The 26,694-nt window shown below is 38.9% G+C and overlaps 1 protein-coding gene across 3 annotated transcripts in view; it reads right to left on the bottom strand.

The window, feature by feature from the left end:
• Window positions 1-1,810: 1,810 nt before the first annotated feature.
• The window catches only part of alpk3a (alpha-kinase 3a), a 116,954-nt gene continuing 92,070 nt past the window's right edge, over window positions 1,811-26,694 (bottom strand). For 2 of the 3 annotated variants that reach the window (XM_047155006.2, XM_047155005.2), the window contains exons 7-15: window positions 23,897-24,044; window positions 23,509-23,636; window positions 23,379-23,414; window positions 23,021-23,295; window positions 22,700-22,788; window positions 17,582-17,799; window positions 16,206-16,254; window positions 15,756-16,099; window positions 1,811-2,100 (exon numbers count right to left, since the gene is read on the bottom strand). In XM_047155006.2, coding sequence (XP_047010962.1) covers window positions 15,757-16,099; window positions 16,206-16,254; window positions 17,582-17,799; window positions 22,700-22,788; window positions 23,021-23,295; window positions 23,379-23,414; window positions 23,509-23,636; window positions 23,897-24,044 — 1,286 coding nt within the window. In that variant the 3' untranslated portion in view covers window positions 1,811-2,100; window position 15,756. The remainder of the gene's footprint in view (window positions 2,101-15,755; window positions 16,100-16,205; window positions 16,255-17,581; window positions 17,800-22,699; window positions 22,789-23,020; window positions 23,296-23,378; window positions 23,415-23,508; window positions 23,637-23,896; window positions 24,045-26,694) is intronic. The other variant, XM_047155008.2, reaches the window with a different exon arrangement.

Raw genomic sequence — 26,694 nt, 5'->3', positions numbered from 1 at the left:
CATACCGCTGACAACAAAACAGTATCGGGTTTTTAAAAAACAAAAAAAAATGGATCAAACTATTTGCGGATAAAAGAGCATCTGTAAAAAGAAAAAGGAAAGTTATTAATCAATCCGGAGGATTTCTTCTGCCTTTGCTCAGTGTAGCCATTCCTTTTATAAGCAGCTTAATTGCATCCTGCAACAATTAACATGGAGACCCAGGAGAAAATGTATTTAGTACCTCAACATCAGTTCAATAAACTTAGAAACATCACCGCAGAGAAGGAAAGCTTAAGAAAGACTGTCAAAAACAACTTGGACGATGCAATACAAAGTATTTTATCAAGGACTGATCTGAACGATTATGATAAGGCGAAACTCTACGCGTCTGCGCTGCAAAATTTTTTAAACTTGGTTAAACTAGGAGAGCAGGAAACAGCTCAACTGACTCTGTCCCTACCTAAAATACCGGAAAGCAAAACAGAAGCAGCGGTGACCAAACCGCCCAAAGACGAGATCGTACAAGAGGTGCTTGCTAACATTTCTGCGAGAAACAAAAGAAACGCATCGTACGTTATGGAAAAACTTTTAAAAGCCGATGCTTCGTGGAACGATAGCGGTAAATTTATTTGTAAACAAAACACTATGAAAGGATCTCACATGGTGGATTTGCTTAAAAATCTCACAGCCCCTCATCAAGTATCCGACAAACGGAGGCCTTTAGGCTGGAAAGAGTTCTTACAGACAGTAGCCAACCTAAATATACCCTTTTCAGCAATAGCTAATGGAGGTGTTTGACGCAAATTATCTGAGATAAAAAGATCTAAAGATACCTCTCACCTTGTTTCTTCACCTAAAATCTAGGTGACTATGATTCTGAGCCAGTTTTCAAATCCCCTGTTTTTAACCGTTCTGACTGGTTTGGTTTTTGAATTGATGAGGGACAACGAATGTTATATCATGTTACCCATTTATTTCAATAAAATAACTTTTGTTTAACAATATTCTTGTGACGCGTCGTCATTTAAAATTTCACTACACATGCAAATGAAACATATCTGGAGTGTTAACACATTGTACACAAGTAAATGAATGCTTTTTATTTAATCTAGGGTACATTTTTTTAACAAAAGACACAACAGCATTATCATTTCTTTTTAAATCTTTGCTATACATAGACATAATACGGTTAAATGAATAACCTTTAGCTTTGTGACACAGAAAAAACACAGTGTTGCCCACAGCAAACTGAAGTAAAGTTTTAAACTTGTACAGGGTTATATTTTATTTTACAACAGTTCTTTGTCAAAAAGTAATGAATCAATCGAGGAAAGAGTTCGTAGTCTGGAGGGTTTCCATACGAGTCAAAAAATTATCCGGTGTTTTCGTCATTAAGGCATAAAGCTAGCCAGTGCTCACCCGGCATGTGTCCCGGATGCGTGTTTATGATGAACAAAGCAGGAAACTTTCTCAGTGTACTCATAGGTAGCTTGTCACAGGCCGTGTATTTTTCTATTTATCTATTTCAGGACAACTTCTCATAACCTCTGTTAGTTCTCTGGTATCCATGAGTTACTGGTAATCGATGAGCACGTTTCTTTGATTGTTTATTTCTAGAATACTTTCGAAACTGGCGTACACGATTAGATTCACCGTGCTCGGAAGCAGTTGTCAAAATCTGAGTTACAATCGCCAACCTGACTCTCTTCATCTCCCAGTCTCATTTTCGTGAACCCCCCAGCTGATAATGCTACCACAAACAAGAACTACATGTAAATATTCTATCAAATATAAAGACACTAAATTCTGCATGTAGAACTAAATAAGCACCTATTTTTATAGGTCGCTCATCGCCAGGTTCTCTCCTTTGGAGTTTGTACACTTCCAGAACTGTGAAAGCACATTGGACAACATTAGATATGGTGTCGCTCATCTGCACGTTCTCCTCCACCCACTCAGCCAGAATTGCGTCGCCTGCAGGGCATCCAGGGAAAAGAAGTCCATTCTAACAATGTAGTCAAAATCCTTGCACCATTTTCTGAATTTTTTCCAGTTACCCTCGTTAAAAGTTACGCTCTCTGTAGCACGGCTCCAGTGGATGTGACCTGGGACGGAGAACTTGAAAAGCAAAATGGTTTCTTTTAATGCATAGGAAAAAAATCCGTCTGTACATGGATATTTGACATTACCCAATATTGAATCTTTTCATGCTTTAGCATTTTTCTATTCTTCCCAAAAATGGGTGAGCTTTTTCATGCATTAGGACAAACATCAGCCATGTTGTAAGCTCGCACACGATGTTCTAAGTACAGAGTATTATAAAACCTAGAGGGGTGCACGACTTTTATAGACAGGGTCGTATGCATGCGTGTGTCTGTGCATGTGTGTGTGTGTGTGTGTGTGTGTGTGTGTGTGTGTGTGTGTGTGTCATATTTTGTTTGGATATCTATGTGTGTGTGTGTGTGGAATACACATGACCATACTATGTATGAGAATATGTGTGTGTCTGTAATGCATGGGAACTGGATTTAACATAACTATTTTTTTATGATGACAACATAAATATGCCAACATAAATATATTTTATGATGACATGCAAACATAAATATATTTTATGACCTAGACCTACCTCAGAGTGTTTCATATTCTATGTGAAAGGAAAGAAAATGTGTGCAATGTGTGTGGGTGTCTGGAATACACATGACCATACTATGTATGAGAACATGTGTGTATCCGGAATGCATGGAAACTGGATTTAACATAACTATTTTTTTATGATGACAACATAAATATGCCAACATAAATATATTTTATGATGACATGCAAACATAAATATATTTTATGACCTAGACCTACCTCAGAGTGTTTCATATTCTATGTGAAAGGAAAGAAAATGTGTGCAATGTGTGTGGGTGTCTGGAATACACATGACCATACTATGTATGAGAACATGTGTGTATCCGGAATGCATGGAAACTGGATTTAACATAACTATTTTTTATGATGACATGCAAAACATAACTATATTTTATGATGACATGCAAACATAAATATATTTTATGACCTAGACCTACCTCGGAGTGTGTCATAAAAGGAAAGAACATCTGTGTTTATCCGGAATGCATGGGAACCAGATTTAAGATAACTATTTTTATGATGCCAGCATAAATATGCCAACATAAAAATATTTTATGATGATGACCCCTTTGAACTTTCAGGGTCATTAAATTTTATGATCCTGACCCCTTTGACCTGTCAGGGTCAATAAATTTTATGATCTTGACCTTTGACCTAGACATAGAGAGTAACAATATGTGTCTTTTTGACCTAGACCCGTCAAAATAAGTTTACAATATATACAAAGTATTCCTCTCTGTTGTGTCTTATGGCAACTCTCCCAAGGCCTTGAAACATGATATAGCTGTGGCAGTGTGATGGTGCCTTTTATTCTCTTGCTCATCAATTTAATATATTTTATATTTTCTATATCCTTAAAAGATTTTCTAACAGTTAACCAGACTGTCATTTAACCTCATAAGACCTCATAAAACAAATCTTGATAATGGTCTATGTTCCTGAGCGAGACGATATTGATGTTGTGTTGAGGATATAATTCCAAACTTTCATTCAGCTGATGAAATAAGACACTTTTGTTTCTGCTGTTTTAGTCACAAGACCCTGCTGAATGCTATGGGTGCACACTAGAAGTGCAGTGAAAAGCTATTATCAATGGGCTACCAGAGAGTTATTATAACGTTCAGCGTGATTTCCAAACAGTTTCTCAATTATTACGTAGTTTCCAGCTAGGGAAATTACAGTCATGGGAAAAAGAAAGTGCACCCTCCTTCAATTTTATGTGTTTATTTATCAGGGCCTAAATAACAATTGTGTGGGTCTCACCAACTCCTATAGACAAACAAATGGGTCACTCCATCTCAAGTGGTCCAGTAATTGCAAAGTTGTCAAAATAATTATGCTGTCAAATAATTATGATTGATGATCATTACTGATGGCCTTTGACCTAGACCTGTCAAAACCAATTAGTGAAATGAAACATACATTCCATTTATATATCACCATAGCATCTGAATGGGTTGAGGTCTGGACTTTCTTTCTTCTTTAGCCATTCAGATGTTGATTCGCTTGTGTACTTGGGATCAATGTTCAGTCCCTCCAGGATTTTGTGATCGCAGAAATGAATACAAAATCAAGTAAACTCTGCAATATTTGCAGGTTCTAGTAATTTGTTTAAATAACCGCAGATTTGGGCCAAGATGCATCATGTGATGTCATCACAATGCACATTCACCCCCTTCGATTCACGTGCGTCAAACATGAGTTCAGTTAAAAGGTCTCATTTGCGAACAAACATCACTTTTCTGCAGTTGCAATTTCACCAAGTAGATTTCCGTAAAAAAAGCACAAAAACTCTGCAAATTGCATCGCAAAATTTGAACAAAGCCACAGCAAAATCAAGCATTTTGACCACAACAAAATGTTAATTTGGTTGCAGATAAGTGCTATCTTAAGTAACACTAACAGTCTTTGTAAGAAGGCCAGAATGTTGCAACAAAGCCGTAAATCACCACCCTCGAAGGCCAAAAGTGGGTTGAGAAATAAACCCTATCTTGGACCACAGCAGAGAATCCCTGGGCTCTAAGTTCCTGCCACCTCCTAAAAGGACACAAAGTCTGCGAACACCTCTCTGGACCTTAATTCGCTGATCACCTACTGGAGTATGTGCCACTACCACTTCAGATCAACCACCTGCCTTTCTAATGCTAAATTAGACAAAGCACCAGGACCAAACGGCTAGACAACTCATCATGACCATGTGTTAACCCTCATAGAGTAGAACAGAGAGAAGAGGAGGAAAGGGGGAGAACCCTGATTGTGAAATTTAACAGGCCTCTCTTGTCTAAACCACTCTCCCCACCAAACCACAGAACAAAGAACAGAGATACTTAACTTTTGTACATGGAGTCTACGTCAGTGTAGCATTTATACAAGTTTTATAACACAAAATTTATAATCATCATGCTGTTGTACATCTGTGTTCATACCACATACCTTACAAATTTACTATTATGATCTGTACACTGACATTGCCCAGGTTTATAATCCGAAACTGTAAACCTTATGTTTTATTTACTATTATATTTAGAAAGTTGGCTGTTAGGTTCTGTAAACAACAGTACCGATGTATGTAATCAGGCTTGGGGATTAATGGAATACATGTAACATCGTTATGTAATCAGGATACAAAAAGCTGGTAACTGTAATCTGTTACACTTACGTCAAGTAATCAGTAAGTAATCAGATTACAGGTACATTTAGTAAAAAATGGGAATACTATCAGGATTACATTTTTTCTTCATTTAAAACCAAAGAAATTAGTCGTGACTCACATGAGCAATCTCCTGGTGTATACGCAAATAAATTTTGCACAAAGTTAATTTGGTAAAAATTAACAAAATACTTTTGTTAGGGTGAAAATACATCCACTTTTTCCTTGACATGTCCTCTTTTTTGGACCTTATAAAAGCATCTAAATTTGAGAAAATATCTAGAATTCGGCTTTAGCCTTCTCGCACACCAACTGGTTGATTATAAAAGGCTTGCAGCAACTACTGGCCAAATTCCTGCCTCTCAACCATTAGCCTACTCTCAGTGAATGCGTGAAGGCGAAGCGCTGTTTGCCACTGTATGGCGTCAAACATAGCAGCAAATGACAGCTGTCCTGAGTTGCTCATGCCCATGACCGTATAAGGTACTTTTTAATTACATGTTATCACATTGCAAATTCATGGTCATTCAAATGTGTGAATGATGGCAGAAGGTACACTCATGGCATCTAATATTATATTTTATTCCAGGGACATTCAAAAGAATGTAGGAAAAAATGTAAAATGTGGGCAGAGTGAAGCCAATTATATTTATATATACACCTATGTGATGCTAATAGTGTGTTTTCAGTGTATTAAAGTCTACATTCATAGTAACACTGTTTTGAACGCTATTTAACCCCCCCCCCCAAAAAAAGTGACCCGATCAGGGTCACCCTAGATTTTGTGATGTAATGTTACCCGCATCAGGGACAATGATCTTTTGTTTATTTATTAACTTATTTATTTTATTTAAACAAATCCAAACATTGAACGTGTTTGGATTTGTTGCCCCCGCCCCAACTTTTTTGAGATGTGTTGCGGCCATCAAATTCAAAATTAACATTTTTTTTTCTTAAAATGGTACATTTCCTCAATTTAAACTAGACTAAACTCAATTTGTTTTCTATGCTCTATTGTGAATAACATATGGGTTTATGAGATTTGCACATCACTGCACATCATCCCAACTTTTTTGAAATTGGGGTTGTACATGGCAAAGTTTAGACATAATTTGATAGTTTATTTTATTACATATCAAAAATCTTAAAGGTGTGCATCATAGTTGACACCTAGATGAACACCTTACAGTTGGTTTTGTGACTGTAAGTCATTCCCTTCAAATACTATTGAAGTTAGAATCTTGTATCCCAATGTCCCAATGTAACTTAAGAGATGGTCCCTTACTTTGTGAATATCTGTGAATATCAACCGTCCAACATCAAGCCAACTTTATGCCAGTGTTTTGTCATTTGTTTTCCAGACCTCAGCTTCTTTCTCTTTTTTAAGTGTTACTGGTAACTTTACCTTCCATAAAATCTTAGTCTTAATCTTAAAACTAACTCGCCTGCGACCGCGATCAACTTCACCCAATCTCCGATCAACTAGGCCTCCTGACTTCTGATGACGTCTCACTCATCACCTCCCGTTAACTACGGCAAGCAAGAATAACATCTCCCCACTTTTAGTAAGGTGGTGCAATACGTGTAATGTAAGAATCCATAGGCTAGTCTATAATTATTAGTTTTGGGTCACTCATAATGTATTGATGGTTTGCTCAAGTCAGAGTCTATTTGAAAGTCATAACTTGCCATAACGATAAAATTCTGCTATCCCTCTGTGTAAATTCCACTACCCTCTGTCATGCTCATATGTGTGTGTGTGTGTGTGTGTGTGTGTGTGTGTGTGTGTGTGTGTGTGTGTGTGTGTGTGTGTGTGTGTGTGTGTGTGTGTGTGTGGTGTGTGTGTGTGTTTAAATTAGTCTCTGTATGGTAGTTAAATTAGTGTTTTAAAGTTGCATCTATATTGAAGTGAAGTTGCTCTGTGAGTTATTTTGTTCATGATCTGTGTCCCTAAAATTGCCGATTTTGTTACCTCGCTACAAAATATTTTGGTCATCACTATATGGTATTACTGTCAAAGGCTACGAGAGTAATAACTTTCAGAATCAGTGCACACCCTCACCAAAAGCTTTTGTGGACGAATAAATTGGTTAGTTGCTGTAATTTGATTCTGGCAATATTTCCCTAAATTAATCAAGATTCCTTAAGAGCTAATGCTTTGATTACATATAATGGTGGAGAATGCAACAACTTAATTTAAACAGCTAATTCTCCCGACATTTATATATGTTCATGTACTTTGTAATGTACTCTAGAGATCAGTTTTCGTTCCAGGAGCATCCTAAGCTGAGATATTTAGGTTTCCATAAAAAGCTATATAACCAAAAATTTGTTGTGTGCCATGACACAGAGTTGGCCATCATAATTAAACCAGGTTTTTTTGTTTTGTTTTGTTTTGTATGGAAAAAAAACTGGTTTTGCAATGCCAATACATTGAATCACTTAAAAAAGATTAGAAAAAAAAAAAAAAAAAAAAAAAACAAGCTACCAACTATGCAATTACTGGACCACTTGAGATGGAATGAACCATTTGTTTGTCTATAGAAGTTGGTGACGACAACACAATTGTTATTTAGGCCCTGATAAATAAAAACATAAAATTGAAGGAGGGTGCACTTTCTTTTTCTGTAATTTCCCTAGCTGGATACTACGTAATCATTGAGAAACTGTTTGGAAATCATGCTGAACTTAATAATAACTCTGCTAGCCCATTGATAATAACTTTCCACTGGACTTCTACTGTGCACCTATAGCATTCAGCAGGGTCTTGTGACTAAAACAGAAGAAACAAAAGTGTCTTCTTCCATAGCTTTTTAAAGAGTGTAAATAAGTCTGGAGTTGACTAAAGGACCACAATTACAAAAAAAAACACAAAACAATTTGCTAGTGTTAATAAATCCAGTTATAATGAACAAAGGAAAATCAGAATTTAATCATCAGTACATCATGTAAATCATACATGTTTGAGAATTTCTCACTTTTCTCAGTTCATTGGTGTCATGAAATAATATTTGGTAAAGCATCCAAAAACATCTTAAAATGTCAAACTTCACTGGATGCCTTTTTTTTTTTTTTTTTTTTTTTTACCATTTAGAAATAATCTATTCTATTTAAAACATTCATCCTTATATTATTGTTGATTTCACTTTAGCTGTAATAAATGCTGCAATGCTCTGGAAGTGGCAGTTGTTGGATAACATTTTACTTTTTAACATTTATGTACCATCTTTTTTAAACATACGTGATTTTACTGTCTATAATGAAAATAGTGACTTGAGTTTGGCATTCAAAGGTGATAATCTGTATTACTGTATACTACACTCATGTGGTCATTACTCTGCCTATTACTAAAACTATATATTCATCTTACTTTCTCTCACAATAATAAGGTACAGTCCATGGATAGAATCATGTCACAAATAAATCAGTCACAGAAAAAACATTAGGCGTTATTCATCAAAGTTGCATTGGAATGCGTATGAACAAATCTGTGTCTAATACATGAAACAGTCATCAATAATGAGCAGTTTTATGAGTGCAATTAATAAATCAGCTTCATCTGTGTGGAAACAAGCCCCTGCCCAGTAGCCATACAACATTCTCCAGTTTAACTTCATGTACATCTAATTTACATTAAGCATGCCATAATTTATGCAGGTTTTACAGTAGTGAGAAACGACTGTAGTGATTTCCTTTTACTGAAAAGGAAATCATTTAATAGATTATTCAATATCAATTTATTTACACCAAACTAAGTTAAAGATTTCGAAGGTTGCAGCAAAGAAAAATGCTCACTGCAAAAGCCTCATAAAGCTGAAATAAAATAAAATAAAATCAGGGGAGGAAAGGATAGTCAAAATTTTATCTTTCAGTTCTTTGTCTTAGTGAAATGAGTGGTATTACATAGGCATTATGTGGCTTTCAGTGACCCCTGTAACCTGCGAAAAAGATAAAGACAGAGTGCAAGACCGCATGGCAGAGCTGGCGAGATATACACACCCACACACATCCCAAAAAGCATGAACTTGAACCTGATGGCACGAAAGCCACAAGTTTTGTTGTTTCTGTTGCTCTAAACTCTCCCACACTGGGGTTCTACACTGGTGCCAAAACCCAGGATTTGAGGTAAACTGCGAGGCTGCCTGTCACGATTCCCCCTTGAAGCAGGGTGCTCTAAGCGCGAATGCGCGAGCACCTGCTTTTCCATTGTTGACTGTAATGACTTCTGGACACGTGTGTTTTGTTTATGTTTCTGTCTCCTCCCTGTTCTGTCATTGGCTGGGATTTCACGTGGGTCTGAATTGCTCTCAGCTGCTAGCAGTTTAGACGCGGATTATGTCCGCATATATACCGCGCGCCTCCCAGCACACGACGCGGAAGATTAAATGTTTATAGTTAGTTTAGCCCGTGTCATGGTCACGGTCCATGTTTAGAGTTAGTTCGCGCTGGATTATCCGCTTCCAGTCCTTCGTCATAGTTTGTTTCTTGTTTTGTTTATCGACCTAGATTCCTGCCTTGCCCCGTGTATGCCTGTTTGCCAATTGCCTGACCTCTTGCATGTTTGTGGATTACGTTTTGGATCACGTTTTGGATTTGTCTGCCTGTCTCTCTTTCTAATAAACAACTGTTCATCCAGCACTTGCATCCGTCCTATCTCTGCTCCATCACGATTCGTGACACTGCCATGGAGATACTTCTACCACTGCAGAACTACACAATAAATAGTGTGGGATAGTGTAGAGGAAGACTCAAGAGACAGTCAGAATCTTAACTAAGCTACAGGTTCCCGTTTATTCAAACCACACTTTTTAACTTCCAAGGCACAACAAAAACAACAAAACCTTCTAGCCAAGATCATCAAGTTCCTCACCACCCTTCACCAAACCCAACATCAAGGGCTCCTCAGCCTGTGCCACGGGCAGCAGCTATGCTTCGAAGGCCTTGCACAGGGCAAGGCCAAGAGTCAGCGTGCACTCCAGAAGGTGCTGCAGCCCAGCACACCTCCAGCTGTGTCCTCTGCCATGCCACATGTGATGCTCATTAAGATGGCCTCCACAGATGATCCAGAGGTCTTCCTGGAGCTCTTTGAGTGTGCCTCATCTACATGGGGATGGACACAGGAGGAAAGGGTTCTGCGACTCCTCCCATTGTTACTGAGGAAAGCCCAGCTCGCCAGCCAGCAGCTGCTGCTACAGACACAGCTGGAGTATTCCAACATCAAGAGGGCAGTTCTGCAGTGTGTCGGCTGGACACCTGAGGAGCACCACAGATGCTTCTGGTCACTGCAGCTCCCCAAGGTCAGCTGCCCCTTCATTAAAGCACAGCAGCTGAAGCACTCCTGTTAGATGTCTTAGATGGCAGAGGAGCAGGACGCAGAATGTATCATAGATATGGTGATACTGGAGCAGTTCTCGTCTCCCGACAGGAATGGCGAAGTGGGTCCAGTGCCACTGGCCCACATACCACGTGTCAGTGAGTATACAAGGGAGTACACATCAGACCTTGGTGGACTAGGAGTGTAATCAGTCCATGTTCCATCAAAGCCTGATTCAGTGTAGTGCGTTGGGGAATACACTGGTGAAGGTGAGGTGCCTGTCATTATCTGCTGTCAGTATCTACTGATGCCTATCAGTATTAAATTCTGGGGTCAAAATCATAAAGTGGAGTCGGTGGTTAGTCCTTGCCCCACCCATCAACCAATTCTTGAGACAAATTGGCCTGGGTTTCAAGCATTAGTGCAGAAAATGTTTGTGGATGGGTCCTGCAGTAGTACGGCATAGTGTGGAATGTGCACAGCTGGAGAGGCAGTGCCAGGGCTGTTGACTTCAGCTCTGGGGAGGGCTCTGCCCCTCTTCCCCGCAGACCACGACAAGACCCTGAGGCATGCCTTGGACCAAGATAGAGTAACTGACTGTAAGAAAACTCAGCCTAATGTTGTGCTCTCCCACCTGTATTTTTCAATTATTAAGGATAGGTTATATCAAGTGATGCAGGACACTCAAACTAAAGAAGAGATGACCCAGTTGTTGGTTCTAAAAAGCTGTAGGGAAATTTTGTTCCATGTGGCTCATCTTAATTTCATGGCTGGGTATTTGGGCCAGAATAAAACACTGAACTGTTTCATGGCTCGTTTCTATTGGCCGAGCATTGGCCGAGCCCCAAAAGTTCCATTGCACCCCCTTCCATTAATCGAGGCCTTCTTCAAGAAAAACTGGCATGGACTTCATTGGGCCATTATAAACATGAGGATGTCACTTTGTGTTAGTTCTGATGTATTGTCCAACACGAGATCCAGAAACAGTGCCTCAATGCAACATCTCAGCACACGGTGTTGCGGAGGCACTCTTCCATGTTATCTCTGGGTGGGATCCCAAAAGAGATCCTGACTGACCAGGGCACTACATTTATGTCATGGACACTTCGTGAACTTTATGATCTACTGTGCATTAAATTGATTTGAACCAGCATTTACCATCCACAGGCGGATGGGCTGGTAAACGGTTTAATCACACTCAAGGTCCTGCAAGCCTCCACTGGGTTTTACCCATTCAAATTGTTGTATGGGCGCAAGCCTCGTGGTGTCATAGATGTCCATGTTCTTGACCTGGGAGCAAAACTCCACACATTGGGGCAATTAACACTGGAGATTTTGTTACATGCACAAGAACACCAATCCCGGCTGTATAACGGGGTACTCGGCTATGGGAATATGCAACATGAGATAAAGAACTCAGTTTACTACACATGCTAAATTACTTGCAAAATGGCACAGACCATTTGAGGTCATATGGCGAGTTGAAGAAGTCAACTATGAAGTCAGGCAAATGGATAGAGATGATGCACTTCAAATATACCTCCTCAATTTCCTGAAACCGCGGAGAGAGGAGGTTCCCGTGCCTCTGGCGAAGGTGGTTCCTGATAGGTAGGAGCCGGGATTGGAGGGAAGTCCCAGTCCCCTGTGGAGACCACCTCTCACTGTACCAGAGAGCACAGGTTGCAGGAGGAATTTTCTGATGTATTTTTGCCTCTACACAGTCGCATGGACCTCACAGAACATAACGTTGAGACTCCTCCAGGTGCGATTGTACACAGCTGCCCATACCGGTTGCCTGAACACAGCAGGATGAATTTAAGGCTATGCTCGAGAAGCCCCACAGTGACTGGAGCAGCCCGATGGTCTTAGTGCCCAAAACCAATGGGTCGGCCAATTTTTGTGTGGACAAGTCAATGTGGTGTCTAAATTTGACATAAATCCAATGCCTCGCATTGATGAACTGCTCAATCGGTTAGGTGCGGCTCACTTTTATTCAACAACGGATTTAACCAAGAAGTATTGGCAGATTCTATTGACTCCAATATTTCACAAAAAATGACCTCTTCCACACTGTTTGGAGGCTGGATGCCTCCGGTGGGGGTATGTGGTGGTAGGAGTGTGGTCGAGCATCAGCTGTGGACAAGAGGAGGCAGGCCGAACCGGCAGGTAATGCATTATTATTCTGACCTGTGTCATATTACCGCCAGTTTATTTATTTGTGTCTGTTTGCAACCCATGAGTGAGAGAAAGACAGAGTGTGAGACAAGGAGTGAGTTTTTTTTGTTTCTGTTGACCTTTGAAAATGCTCTAAAAAGCACAGTTTGAATAAACCTGAGCCTGAAGCTCAGTTAAGATTCTGCCTGTCTCTCGAGTCTTCCTCTACACTCTCAGAGACCAGGGTTCTACACACACACACACACACACACACACACACACACACACACACACACACACACACACACAAACAAACACAGACAGAGTTATGGAAGTGTGCTCCATTTTCTACCTGTTTCTTTTTTTTTTTATAAGGCTCTCAAATTTTAAAAGTTTTCTTTAAAGTTACCCACTTTAACAATAAAAAAGTTTTCTATCAAATAGTTCCATTTCTCCTTTCACTAATACCTATTTTTTACTTAGATTTTCTAATTCTAGTATATTTCACTTGAACCCTTTTTATGGAAATTTAATCATGAATCTTAATAAAAAGGTTTAAAAACGTTTCAGTGTAGGTGAACCAAAATTCCACCCATAACAAGTGAATAATTCCTTAGTTCACATAAACTGTCACAATTTCCCCTTGAGCTAAGTGATGTAGCATGCAGCATGCTTGGAAAAACGCTTTTGGGTTTTCAGAGACCTTGTCTTTGTTTACTTTCTACACGTGCATCTGTGATTTCTGTCCTGTCTCTGCTCCTGTATTTTCACTGGTTGTTTCTCGTATGTGTTCATCATTGTTTTCAGCTGTCTTGTGTTTCACCCCTAATTACATTTGTTATATAAAACCCTTGTGTATCTATGTAAATCCCGAAGTATTGAGTGTTATCATTGTATCCTGCATCGTTTGTACCCTGTTCTTCATTTTGTTTCATAGTCTTTGATTTTGTTTTTTGTTTCTTGTTAGGTGCTTTTGCCTTACCTATAGTTTATACCTGTTTGCCAATTGCTTGACCCATTGCCTGTTTTTGACCACGCTATTGTCTCATGATGTGGATTTGTTTTCCACCTCTCTTTAATAAAAGTTTTTATCTGCATTTGTATCTGTCCTAACCTCCATTACATCCTTTACATGACATTAAAAAAAAATGCTAAAACAAATCAATTTACCAAAAATGATTCAAGCCATTTTAGTTTAATGATATGAAATTAGGTTATAATCTCAGAAAATGCATTATGAAGATGTCTTTGAACAGCCCACCTGCTGTCCACATCCAGTTCTGTCCTAAACACTCAACAACCACTTTGTTAGGAACACTATACTAATACTGAGTAGGGCCTCCCTTTGCTCTCAAAACAGCTGCAATCCTTCATGGCATATATTCCACAAGATGTTGGAAACTCTTTTGAGATTCTGGTCCATGGTGGCATAATTGCATCAGGCAATTCCTGCAGATTTTTCAGACTTTCATACTACAAATCTCACGTTCTATGACATGGTGTTCTACATCAGATCCGGTGACTGTGAAGACCACTGAAGAACATTGAACTCACTGTCATGTTCATGAAAGCAGTTTGAGACAACTTTTACTTTGTGACATATTGCATTATCATGCTGGATATAGCCAGTAAAAGATGGGTAAATGTTGGCCATGTAGAGATGCATAATACTCAAATAGTCTGTGGCATGCAAGCTATGATTGGCTGGTATTAAAGGGTCCAAAGTGTGGCAAGAAAACATTCCCCACACCCTTACACCACCTCCACCAGCTGAACTGTTGACAGAAGGCAGATTGGGTTAATGGATTCATGCTGTTGGTGCCAAATTCTGACCATACCATCTGTGTGCCTCAGCAGAAATCGGGATTCATCAGAGAAGGCTATGTTTATCCAGTTTTCAACTGTCTAGTTTTAGTGAGCCTGTGCCCACTGCAGCCTCAGCTTTCTGTTCTTGGCTGACAGAAGTGAAACCTGACATGGTCTTCTGCTGTTGTAGCCCATCTCCCTCAAGTTTCCATGTGTTGTGCATTCTGAGTTGCTTTTCTGTTCACCACAATTGTACACAGTGGTTATCTGAGTTACTGTAGCTTTTCTGTCAGCTCAATTCAGTCTGGCCAGTCTCCATTGACCTCTCTCGTCAACAAAGCATTTCTGTCTACAGAACTGCCTCTCACTGTAATTTTTTAATTATTTTACTATTCTGATTAAACTCTAGAAACTGTTGTGCATGAAAATCCCAGGAGATCAGCATTTGCAGAAATGGTCAAACCAGATTGTCTGGCACCATGCAATCATGCAGTCAAAATTACTGAGATCACTTTTTTCTCCATTCATATGTTTGATGTGAACATTCCCCAAAGCTGCAGGCCTATATTTCTATATGTACATGCATGATTTTATGCATTGCACTGCTGCCCCATGATTGGGTGATTAGATAATTGCATGAATGAATAGGTGTACATAAATCCTAATAAAATGTTTAGTAAGTGTATATTGCCTTACCTTGTAAGATACACATATGCCCTCTGAATCATGTTGACACTAAACCCCATTACCTGTATTTTACTATGAGGTTTCTTTGCACCATTGTTTTTTTTTATTTTATTTTATTGTTTGTACTACTTGACTTACTGTACTTGCTAAAATTATTTATAATTTTGATATTGATTTTTATTTTTTAACTGGAGAACAAGCGTGGTTCTGGTTACTATCAAATTTACAGACACTGACCACACAAGAGTTTGATTGTACGGACACGCCAAAGACAAAATTGATTATTAGGAAACCGTCAGTGGAATTTTTTGTATGCTTGTTTTACAATCGGATTTGACCAACTTTGATGAATAAAGACCATTATTTTTAAGCTACCAGGCTTCAGATGAACTCAGAAAGTGTATGTTTTTGGACATCCAAATTCTAATTTAGAGCATAATGTAATTGAGAAAAAAAATTAAAGTAAAGATTTGAAAGAGAATGCCCTGAGGGCTTCTTCATTTTTGCGAATAAAATTTTATTTACCTCATTCTGAAAGATTTGGGGACCTCCATTTTTTATGATTGGTAGCAGTGTTGTTCTCACCATCTTTGTCAGTCTTTTTGTCTACCTTGGGACTTGAGTTGACATTCTTGGCTGTTTGAGGGCTGCTTGAGCCTTTCTTCAGAAGCTGTGGGCTGGATGGATCAGTGAGACCCACCCTACGAGCCAGCATTGGACTCCTGGATGTCTTTACCTTTGACTGCTGAAAAGAATCCATAGTCGTCAGGGCTCTCAGGCCCAGCAACCCACAGTAGTAGTTGCACTGATGTTGGATGACAAATTGTTCCAGTATCTTTGGGGAGCCTTCATCTGTGAGACTCTGATAGCTGTAGTATACAAATAATTAAATGAAAATAAAAATAAAACATCCAGAACATAAAGTAAAATATGATAATATAGTACAATATATATATATATATATATATAACAAACCCTTTGGACTTGGTGGCAATCTTAACATTTGTGATCTTTGTATCTACACCTGTAAACAGACCAAATAATGTTTTAGTTTAGCAGTTCTAAAACTGTGATCAAACAATCTAGCTATAGACCTGTGAGGACCCCAGGCCTGTGCTCCAGGAGATGTACAACCCAATAAAATTTGGAGTTCCACCTTTAGCCTAACATATAACATGCAGCCAATAAGATTTTCATATGAATAGTAGGGCAAGGTGTCTTTAGGGTTGGAACTACAGTGTCCTCCACTAATATTGGCACCCCTGGTAAATATGAGCAAAGAAGGCTGTGAAAAATTGTCCTTATTGTTTTTTTAAAAAATCACAAAAATACTCTGTTCTCATGGATATAAAACAATTGCAAACACAATAAAGGTTCAAAACAGGTTTCACCTACATCACCAAGTTGTTTGGAAGGGTTTCAAGAAAAAAGCCTCTACTCTCATCCAAAAACCAACTCAAGCATCTTCAGTTTGCCAGACACTACTGGAACTTCAAATGGGATGAGGTTTTATGGTCAGATGAAACCAAAATAGAGATTTTTGGCAATAAACACCAGAGGTGGTTTTGGCGCACACAGAGAAGTAGCCATATGGAAAAGTATCTCATGCCTGCAGTTGAAATTGGTGGCGGCTCTTTAATGTTTTGAGGCTGTTTTTCTACCAGAGGACCTGGATATTTTGTTAGGATACATGGAATCATGGACTCTATCAAATATCAACAGATATTTAATTAAAACCTGACTGCCTCTGCCAGAAAGCTTAAAAAGGGGCCATGGTTGGCTCTTCCAGCAGGACAATAATCCAAACATACATCAAAATCAACACAAAAATGGTTTACTGACCATAAAATCAAGGTCCTGCCATGGACGTCCCAGTCCCCTTACTTGAAACCCATAGAAAACCTGTGGGGTGAACTGAAGAGGAGAGTCCACCAGCATGGACCTCAAAATTTAAAGGATCTGGAGAGATTCTGTATGGAGGAATGGTCTCAGATCCCTTGCTATGTATTCTCCAACATCATCAGGCATTATTGGAGAATAATTGGAGAGACTCAGAGCAGTTATCTTGGCAAAGGGAGGTAAGACAACAATTTTTAGACACAAGTATTGACTAAAAGGGTGCCAATAATTGTTGCACACCTATATTTAATAAATATATATTTTTATGAACCTGTCTTTTATTTGCAATTGTTTGATATCCATGAGAGCAGAGTATTTAAATAAATAAATAAATCACAGACTTCTTTGCTCATATTTTCCAAGGGTGCCAATATTAGTGCAGGACACTATATATTTTGCAGGAAGGTTGATCTCCATATGTATGATAGGATGAATTGTAGGAGATACTTAACCTTCTAGCTGGGTGACGAGCAGATTGCCATTTGTCCAATGATAGATCCAGTGCTGAAATGTACAACATTTATGCCCCACTTCAGATGTTGTTTGAGTGATCAGTCTCCCAGAGTTGTCCATTGTGCAATATTTCAAGAACTCCCCTTTTAAATCTGCCTCCATTGTCGCATACGGGATGGTGTTGGCAGGCCGGTAGATCAAATATAATGGAATCACCCTGTTTTTTCAGGACAAAAAGACATAAAATCAGTACTGTTTTGAACTCTTGTAACTATATAACATACACTTACTGGCCACTGTGATCAGAACATCAGTACCCCAGTACATTCATGCAATTATCCAATTGATCACTTATGTAGTGTATAAAATCATGCTGATAGAAGTCAAGAGCTTTAGGTAAATTTCACACCAAACAACACAATGGGGAAAATGTAATCTGCTTGACTCACTGACTTGTGGGGGGGGGCTGTTTTGAGTGTTTCAGAAACGGTTGATCTGCTGGGATTTTCATGCACAACAATCTGTAAAGTTTACACAAAATGGAAAATACGAAAAGCCAAAAACAACCAGTGACACCTATCCATCTATCTATTTATTGTCAACTGTCCAGTTTCTGTGAGACTGTGCCCATTGTAACCAATCCTCTCCCTTTTTGACGTGTTAAAAAACGTCAACCTCAGTACTCAAATCAGCCTGATTACCACAAACATCCATGTCATAGTTTTTCTCCATTCTGATGTTTGATGTGAGCAGATGCACTTAACTTCTACTATGCATGGTTTGACACATGGAACACTGTGCCAGCAAGAAAATCCACCCCTTCCTCGAACTATAACATACTCTGTTTGTACCCAGTGCTCAAGAGAAAGATGGTCTCCAGAGTCAACCCATACAAAGCTGCGGGAGCCAACAACATACCTGGGCAAGTGCTCAGAAACTATACAGATGTTAGTTATTCTCTTGGCCCTAACCCAACTCAACAAGAAGAATATTTACATCAGAATACTGCTCATAGACTTCAACATTCAACATTCAGTTCACTATTCAACACTATCATCCCCCAGCCACTGCCTGAAAAGCTGGACCTGCTAGGTTTCAGCACCTCCCTCTCTAACTGGATCCTGGACTTCCTCACTGGAAGAGCACAGTCAGTTCAGGTTGACAACAGGACCTCCAACATTCTCACTCTGAGCACTGGCACCCCTAGTGCTGTGTGCTCAGACCACAACACCACAGTGGTAGGCCTCATCACTGACAGTGACAAGACATCAAACGGAGAGGAGGTAGAACAGCTCATGGTCAGGTGTAAAAACAACAATCATTGAATGCTGACAAAACAAAATAGATTATTTTTGACTTAAGGAAGTCCTGTGATGATCACTCATCATGCATAAACAGCTCCACAGTAGATAGGGTGATGAGCACCAAGTTAGTTGGTGTTTACATTGCAGAGGACCTCATCCTGACGACCAACATAAGATTAGGACAGTTTCTACATACACTGTATGCATAAGGGCTCCAGCATTGTGGACAATCCATCCCACTCCTTCCATAAACAATTTGCCCCTCAACCCTTAGACATAAGGTGTGATTATTGACTCCAGTCTTTCATTTGAAGCTCAGGTAGCTAATATTACTAGGATAGCCTTCTTTCATCTCAGAAATATTGTTAAGATAAGAAATATAATGTCACTACACAATGCAGAAAAATTAGTTCATGCTTTCTTTACCTCTAGGTTGGATTTTTGTAACACCCTAGTGTCTGGCTGTTCCAGTAGGTGCATAAACATGCTCCAGTTAGTTCAGAATGCAGCAGCAAGAGTCCTTACTAGAATCAGAAGATATGACCAAATCACCCCTGTTTTATCCACACTGCATTGGCTCCCAGTAAAATTTCACATTGATTATAAAATACTACTATTGACCAATAAAGCACTGAGTGGTCTCGCACCACAGTACCAATGGGAACTTTTGGTCTTTTATGATCATATTTGTTGGTACCTCGAATAGTGAAGGCTACATCAGGGGGAAGAGCTTTCTCTTACAAAGCCCCACAGCTATGGACCAGCCTTCCAATTAGTGTCCGGGACTCAGACACAGTCTAAGTGTTTAAGTCCAAGCTGAAAACATATTTGTTTACTCAAGCTTACCATGAATAGACTTTCTTTTATGCAAAGTACACAGTCTTATCCATTATGGAATAGTAAGCATACCTAACAATCTCTCCCTCTCTTTACCTCCCTCTCCCTCTCTCCTTCTGTTGAGCCGCACATGATATTATGGAGATCCTGACATTTTCTGCTCTCCAGACCTGCCTGATCCATCCTGATGTCCTACCTCTGGATGGAGCTCTTATCAACTGGAGGCTACACTCTGTCACTGAGGACAACCCCAAGCAGTGCAGCCTAGAGATTGCTGAGGATGGTGCTGCTTCAAGTACCATGGAAATGGTTTTGGACCTCAATTCCAAATGTACATTTTCACTGTGGTTGCTAGGACTATGGTTACTGCAATTACCACATACAATTTTGCACTAAACTCTCCTTTAGTGAACAGTGGACTAGTTCAACAAAACAGACTTCATATAAAAACCATAATGAACTTCCCTTTACTTTCACACTATCCGTTGTTACCCAGATGATGATAGGGTCCCTTCTGAGTCTGGTTCCTCTCAAGGTTTCTTCCTCATATCATGTTAGGGAGTTTTCCCTTGCCACCGGCGCAACCAGCTTGTTCATTAGGGATAAATTTACACTCTTAAAATCTGTATCCTGTGTTTATATGTTTCTTTAAAGCTGCTTTGAGACAATGTCCATTGTTAAAAGCGCTATACAAGTAAAATTTAATTGTATTAAAGGGGGCCAATAATTGATGCACACCTATATTTCACAAAGATATTTTTTGGATAAACCTGTGTTTTGTTTGCAGTTGTTTGATATGCAAGAGCGCAAAGTATTTTTTGTGAATTTTTTGGGAGGGCACCATATATATAAGTATTTATAGATAATTATAAGTACTTATGCATTATGTTTTTGTGATCGCTCCCTATATTTAATATGAAATGCTTCCATGCCTTAGTGGGTCTCACACTTTTTTTTTTTACGTCTCCGTCTGATGGTGATTGAAGTCATATTGGCCATAAATGGTAATGCTTACATAAACAGTAAACTGTAGAAATAAATTTTCGTTGACTCTGGGTACTCTGCTAAAGCTAGCGGTGAAGCATTATGTGCATTTGATGTCATGTGCCATCGACTGGAAAACGGCTTATACTTCCGGTTAATAAAAAAACATTTGAGATGATACTACCCTTCTAAAATTCATGCACTAGACAGTAGAGTGTATAGTTTAAATGCATAGTGTATCATACATCATTCGGGACGCAACTTTCTTCTGAAAAGAAGTAACACAATGAGTAAATATGCTCTGTGCCATTGTCAGACTAACTAATGATAATGAGATACGTTGAGAATGATTTTCATAATCGATCATTTATCGATTAGTTTTTGCAGCTCTAATAAGCTTACCTAATAATCTCTCCTCCTGTCTCCCTATCTCTGTCAAGCTACATGTTACTCCTGAGACACCAGTAATCCTGACCCCTTCTGCTCTCTGGACCTGCACGATCCATCCTGATGCCCTACTTCTGGGTGGAGTTCTCATTAATTGGAAGTCACCTGCTGCTGCTGAGGAGGTCCCCACATGGTGCAGCCTAATGATCATTGAGCTTGCTGAGCACTTAAAAACCATAAAGATGGCTTTGGACCTCAATCATATTAACAGTTATGTTATGACGACTTAGGACTATAATTGCTGTGATAGCTTTAGGACTGCAATTGGCACAAACAGTTTTGAACTCAACTCTCCATGAGTGAACAGTGGGTAAGTTCAACAAAACAGATTTCATGTAAAAACTGTAATGAATTTCCTGCTTACACAATTGCACTATTTGTCCAAGGAGTATTAGCACTATAGTATTAGCATTATTATAGAAGGGATTTATTTATAATTGCACTGCATCTGGTGTCACCCAAATAAGGATGGGCTCCATTTTGAGTGTGGTTCTTCTCAAGGTTTCTTCCTCATATCATCTCAGGGAGTTTTTCCTTGCCACCATCATCTCTGGCTTGCTCATTAAGGATAAATTCATACAATTAAAATCTATATGCTGAATTTATATTTTTCTGTAAAGCTGTTTTGGGACAATGTCCATTGTTAAAAGCACTATACAAATAGAACTGAATTGAATTGTATTAAAACAGCCTACTTGAAAGTGGTCAGTGGGCAGAGCTCCTGGTTTCCACAGGAAACCCTGGCCTAGGAAGCATAGCTGAATTCATGACGAGATCATGCCTTAGCAGAGTGATCTTTGGGAGGCAGACTGTAACCTACAACCTACAAAATTTTTGGTGGAGGGTCAGGTTGTCTGCCAAAACCATTTGGCCATTCACTGTCTAATGATCATTGAGCTTGCTGAGCACTTAAAAACCATAAAGATGGCTTTGGACCTCAATCATATTAACAGTTATGTTATGACGACTTAGGACTATAATTGCTGAAAGTGAGGAGTGGAAGAATGGAAACAAAGATGAAGTGCAGTCAAATGCCAACAGGGCGGCCTCTACAGCAAAGTTCCAGCCAGTGGCCAATGTAGCGGCCTCCCACAACCTGCTCAAGCCTGAGACCGGCAGCACGGCCTCCTACATCCTGCTCTTGCCAGGGGCTAACGGTGCAGCCTCCAACGACCTGTTCATGGCTCAGGCCAAGGATGTTTCCTCCCATGTCCTGCTCAAGCCTGAGGCAGCGCCTGAGGCCTCCCAAGTCCAGTTCTTGTTGAGGCTGATAGCACAGCCTCCCATGTACCAGGTACAGCTCAAGCCTGAATCTCTTCAGGTCAGAATGTGTGTGTGTGTGTGTGTGTGTACACGTCCGTGTGTGTATGCTTCATGTTTTTCTCTGAAAATTGGTGTATTATGTAATATGTTACTTTCTATATTGACATGTAAAAAAAAATTCTGTAAGATTTTATTTTTGTCAGAAAAGTAATGTTTGGAAATCTAAAATGTTTTGTAGTGATTCAATAATGAAGAAAGAGAAAGAGAGAGAAAGAGACTTACTCTAATGCGAAACCAAATTTATCGATTACTCTTGCCTCAGCAGCAAAGATTTTGCAGTATTCCCGGACTGTGTTATGGATTTTACATTCCTAAGAAAACAGAAAGGGACAAAAAGCCTTTTACACCTTTCTTTACTAGTCCAAATTTTAGAACATTTAACAGTAAAAAAAAAAAAAAGAAGAAGAAGAAAAACAAAAAGAAACTTTAGGTGGTTAAAACTGCATTAATTCATGAATAATGAATGATTAGTTTTAATGAATAAAGAGAGTACTTCACATAATTGTCATGTAAGTGCCCTTCACTCTTCGTGAAATCACACACCTGTTTGGTGGTCTCTAAATTTATCTCAGCCAAGCAGTTTTCTTCTTTGGTCCCATACACAATTTGGTTTCTCACTTTGACAATGCAGGTGCTTCCTGACTCAAAGACTGGATCCAGACCATAGATGACCTTGGCTCTGCTGTTTTTGTGTGCACATCCTTCCCCAATTTGCAGCTCCTCCATCATGATGCGACCAAAGAACTTATTACCCCAGTATCCAGGGTCCACCAGGCCTTTGGTGAACAGCAAGGGTGTCATCTCAATCTCTTCTCCTACTAAGGAGAATACAGAACTGTAGATGAGCAATACTGCTAAAACATTAAATTGTCACTGCATGTCTTATTAAAGATGCCCTTACCTTTTGAATCATCCCGTAAGAAGAACTCAGCCAGTACTGCCAAAGAGTATGGACAGAGTGAAGATTTGTGCTTGGTTTTCCAATTTTATTGTCATTTCAATGATAAATTAAATATCAAATGCAAACTTACTGTCTGAGCTGAGTAAGTAGTCAGTTGTGTCACTGCCATATTCATTCTTGATTGTGCAGCCATACACTCCACAGTCTCTGCTGGATGCCTGAACAATGGCCAGTGCCACTTGACTCTCATCTCCTGCACTGAGAAGGATATATTCTCATGTTATTAAAAAAGGATTGCTTTTATGGCCCATTGTGTGCTAATAGCTTTATATCTTTTGGGATTCATAAGCATACAAGCTGTCAATCTGCATTGCAATTGCATTGCATTTAAACTGTAGAATGTAAAATTAATATTATTCTGTAAACAATCTCCTCTTATCTGCAATCTGCAAAGTCTAATTGAGTCACAGGGAACATACTAGTATGTGCGATCAGATGGGGTAGGGAAACAAAGTTACCTTCTTTTTATTTCTGCAATCTCTACATCATCTTTGAACCACTTGATTATGGAGTCACTGAGCACATTAAAGAATTGACACCACAGCTTCAAGTGGCCCAAGGCATCTGAGAATGGTTCTCCTCTGATCTTGCGAATTACCTGAGGAGCTGAAAGGAGAGGAAAAACTGGGCGAAGAACTGGGTCAACTCTTTCTAGAGTTTCAACTTCCATCTATAAATCTTCAGATTCTAACTTCATTCCACTCTAAGCATGACACAACTTGCAAGATCAGTCATCTGATAATCTAGTCAGCATTAAGAATCATGAGCTATATAAGTAAGGAATAACACAGAACAGGCTGTGAAGGTATACAGAACTTTCTTATTATTAGGGGTCATGGCTATATCTCCATAACACTTTAACATATTCAGATCAAACTTTGTGTCATAGCCATCATGACTTGAGGGTACCTGCAAAGTTTTGGCTCATGCTTTCAATTTCCTCCCAAATAGATTTTTCACCATTTTGAATTGTTTGAAAAACCTACTTTTTCTAACTTCTCCTAGACCATTTGGCCAAAATCGAATCAAATCATCATCAGACCATGCAGACAAAAAATTTTGGAATTCAAGTTGAGTCTAATTGTTCTCAAATAACATGCAAACGAATTTGACAACAAGCACACCAAAATTTACATGAGGCTATATCTCTGTAACGTTTTAGCATATTCAGACCAAACTTAGTATTTGTCGTAGACACCATGACTTGAGGGCACCTGCAACCTGTGGGTACCTTTATATTTGAGATATGAAAAAAAGTAATTTTTTGCTTATAAATTCTGAACAGTGTATTATAAAATCATGAAACTGGTCTGTTACATTCTGTTAGAATGATAAGTCATGTTCTTAGGTTCTTAGCCATTTTGGGTGTCAGACATTTTTTATTTGACGTAAAATGCTGTATTTTATGAACACCTTGGCGTATTGTTACGAAAATTGGTATGTGTCATCACCACCATGAAGGGACATCACCATGTGGCCAAAAATCTGAATGCAATTTTAATGAATGCTAATAGCTTTTGATTATTTTTGCCTATTGTCTTGAGACTGGTCTTGATAGATTCCATGGGTCACGCAGAGAACAAACATATTAATTATGCCATTTTTGGCCAAAACTGCTGTCTGCCATTTTGAAATGCTTTGAAAACCTACTTATTCAAACTCCTCCTAGACTGTTCATCCAATTTGCATGAAAATAACATTTGCATGAAAGAGATCATCATCAGATAATCATGACAAAAATTTATGGAAATCAAGTTGATTTGTCAAACCTTTCTCAAATAACGCACAGACATATTCGATGGCAATCATGAGGCCATCGAATATGGCCTCATAATCTCATAATTATGAGATTATGGATATCTCATAATGATATCTCGTAATGTGTTAGCATATTCAACAAACTCAGTACCTTCTCATTGGCATCATGACTTGAGGGTACCTCCACATTTTCTGAACAACGCCACCCAGGAGATATGAAAAAGTGGTTATTTTTGCTTATAACTTCCCAAGAGTTTGACCAAAAAATCACAAGATTGGTCTCGTTAGATTTGGTGGGGCATACTGGGTCGAACGATATCGATTTTTCCCATGTCGTCCATTTTGGGCTTCGTCCATTTTGAATTTTGTTGTAAAATGCTTTTTTTCGAATGCATTACCATATAATTATGAAACTTGTTAGGTGTCTTCGGCATACCTTGTAGTCAGAAGATATAACAAAAGATAAAACAAAAAACTGATTACTTTTGCCTGTTGTCATGATATTGGTATTGGTAGATTCCTTGGGTAATGCCGAGAACAGGGATATCATTTATGCCATGGTCGGCCAAATTTCCTGTCCATTTTGAAATGCTTTGAAAACCTACTTTTTTTAAACTCCTCCTTGATCTTCGCTCCAATTTTGACCAAAATTAGCTAAGAACATCGTGTGACTGGCCAAAAATTATCAAAAGCTTTTTGATAAACCAAACCATTCTCAAATAACAGAGGGATGAATTTGATGGTGATCACGCCGAAATGGACATATGGCTATATATCCATAATCTGTATTCAGGCGAAAGATAGTACCTGTCATTGGCATCATGATTTGGTACCTGCATTGTTTTGGATAATGCAATTTCAAAAAATGCTAATAGCTTTTGAGTACTTTTGCCCATTATCATAAGACTGTCTTGCTAGATTCCTTGGCTCATGCCGAGAGCAATGATATCAATTAGGCCATGGGCGGCTGAACTTGCTGTCCGCCATTTTGAATTGTCTAAAAAACTTACTTTTTCTAACTCATCCTAGACCGTTCATCCAATTTACACCAAAACTGAATCAGATCATCTTCAGACCATGCCGACCAAAAGTTATGGAATTCAAGTTGATCGGTTGAGTTATGGAAAAGTTATGGAATTCAAGTTGAGTGAATTTGACAGCGAGCATGCCAAAATAAACATGATGCTATATCTCTGTAACACAGTAGAATATTCAGACAAAATTGAGTATATGTCATGTCATCATTACATGCCTGCATAGTTTTGGAACAGTGCCACCTAATGTTCACAAGATATGAAAAAGCACACTTCTGAATGGTTTATCATAAAGTCAATTTACAGTGAAACTGCTCTCATGAGATTCTTTCAGGCATAACAAGTCGATTTATATGAACTTGTCCTATGTTGGCCATTTTGGGTGTCAACCAATTGAAATATGGTAAAAATGCTGTATTTTATGAACGACTTGGCATATCATTAAGAAATTTGTTGCGTCATCA

The sequence above is a fragment of the Ictalurus punctatus genome, chromosome 4 (assembly GCF_001660625.3).
Source record: "Ictalurus punctatus breed USDA103 chromosome 4, Coco_2.0, whole genome shotgun sequence".
In the NCBI taxonomy this organism is placed as follows: domain Eukaryota; kingdom Metazoa; phylum Chordata; class Actinopteri; order Siluriformes; family Ictaluridae; genus Ictalurus; species Ictalurus punctatus.
This window is presented reverse-complemented; position numbering and strand designations above follow the sequence as displayed.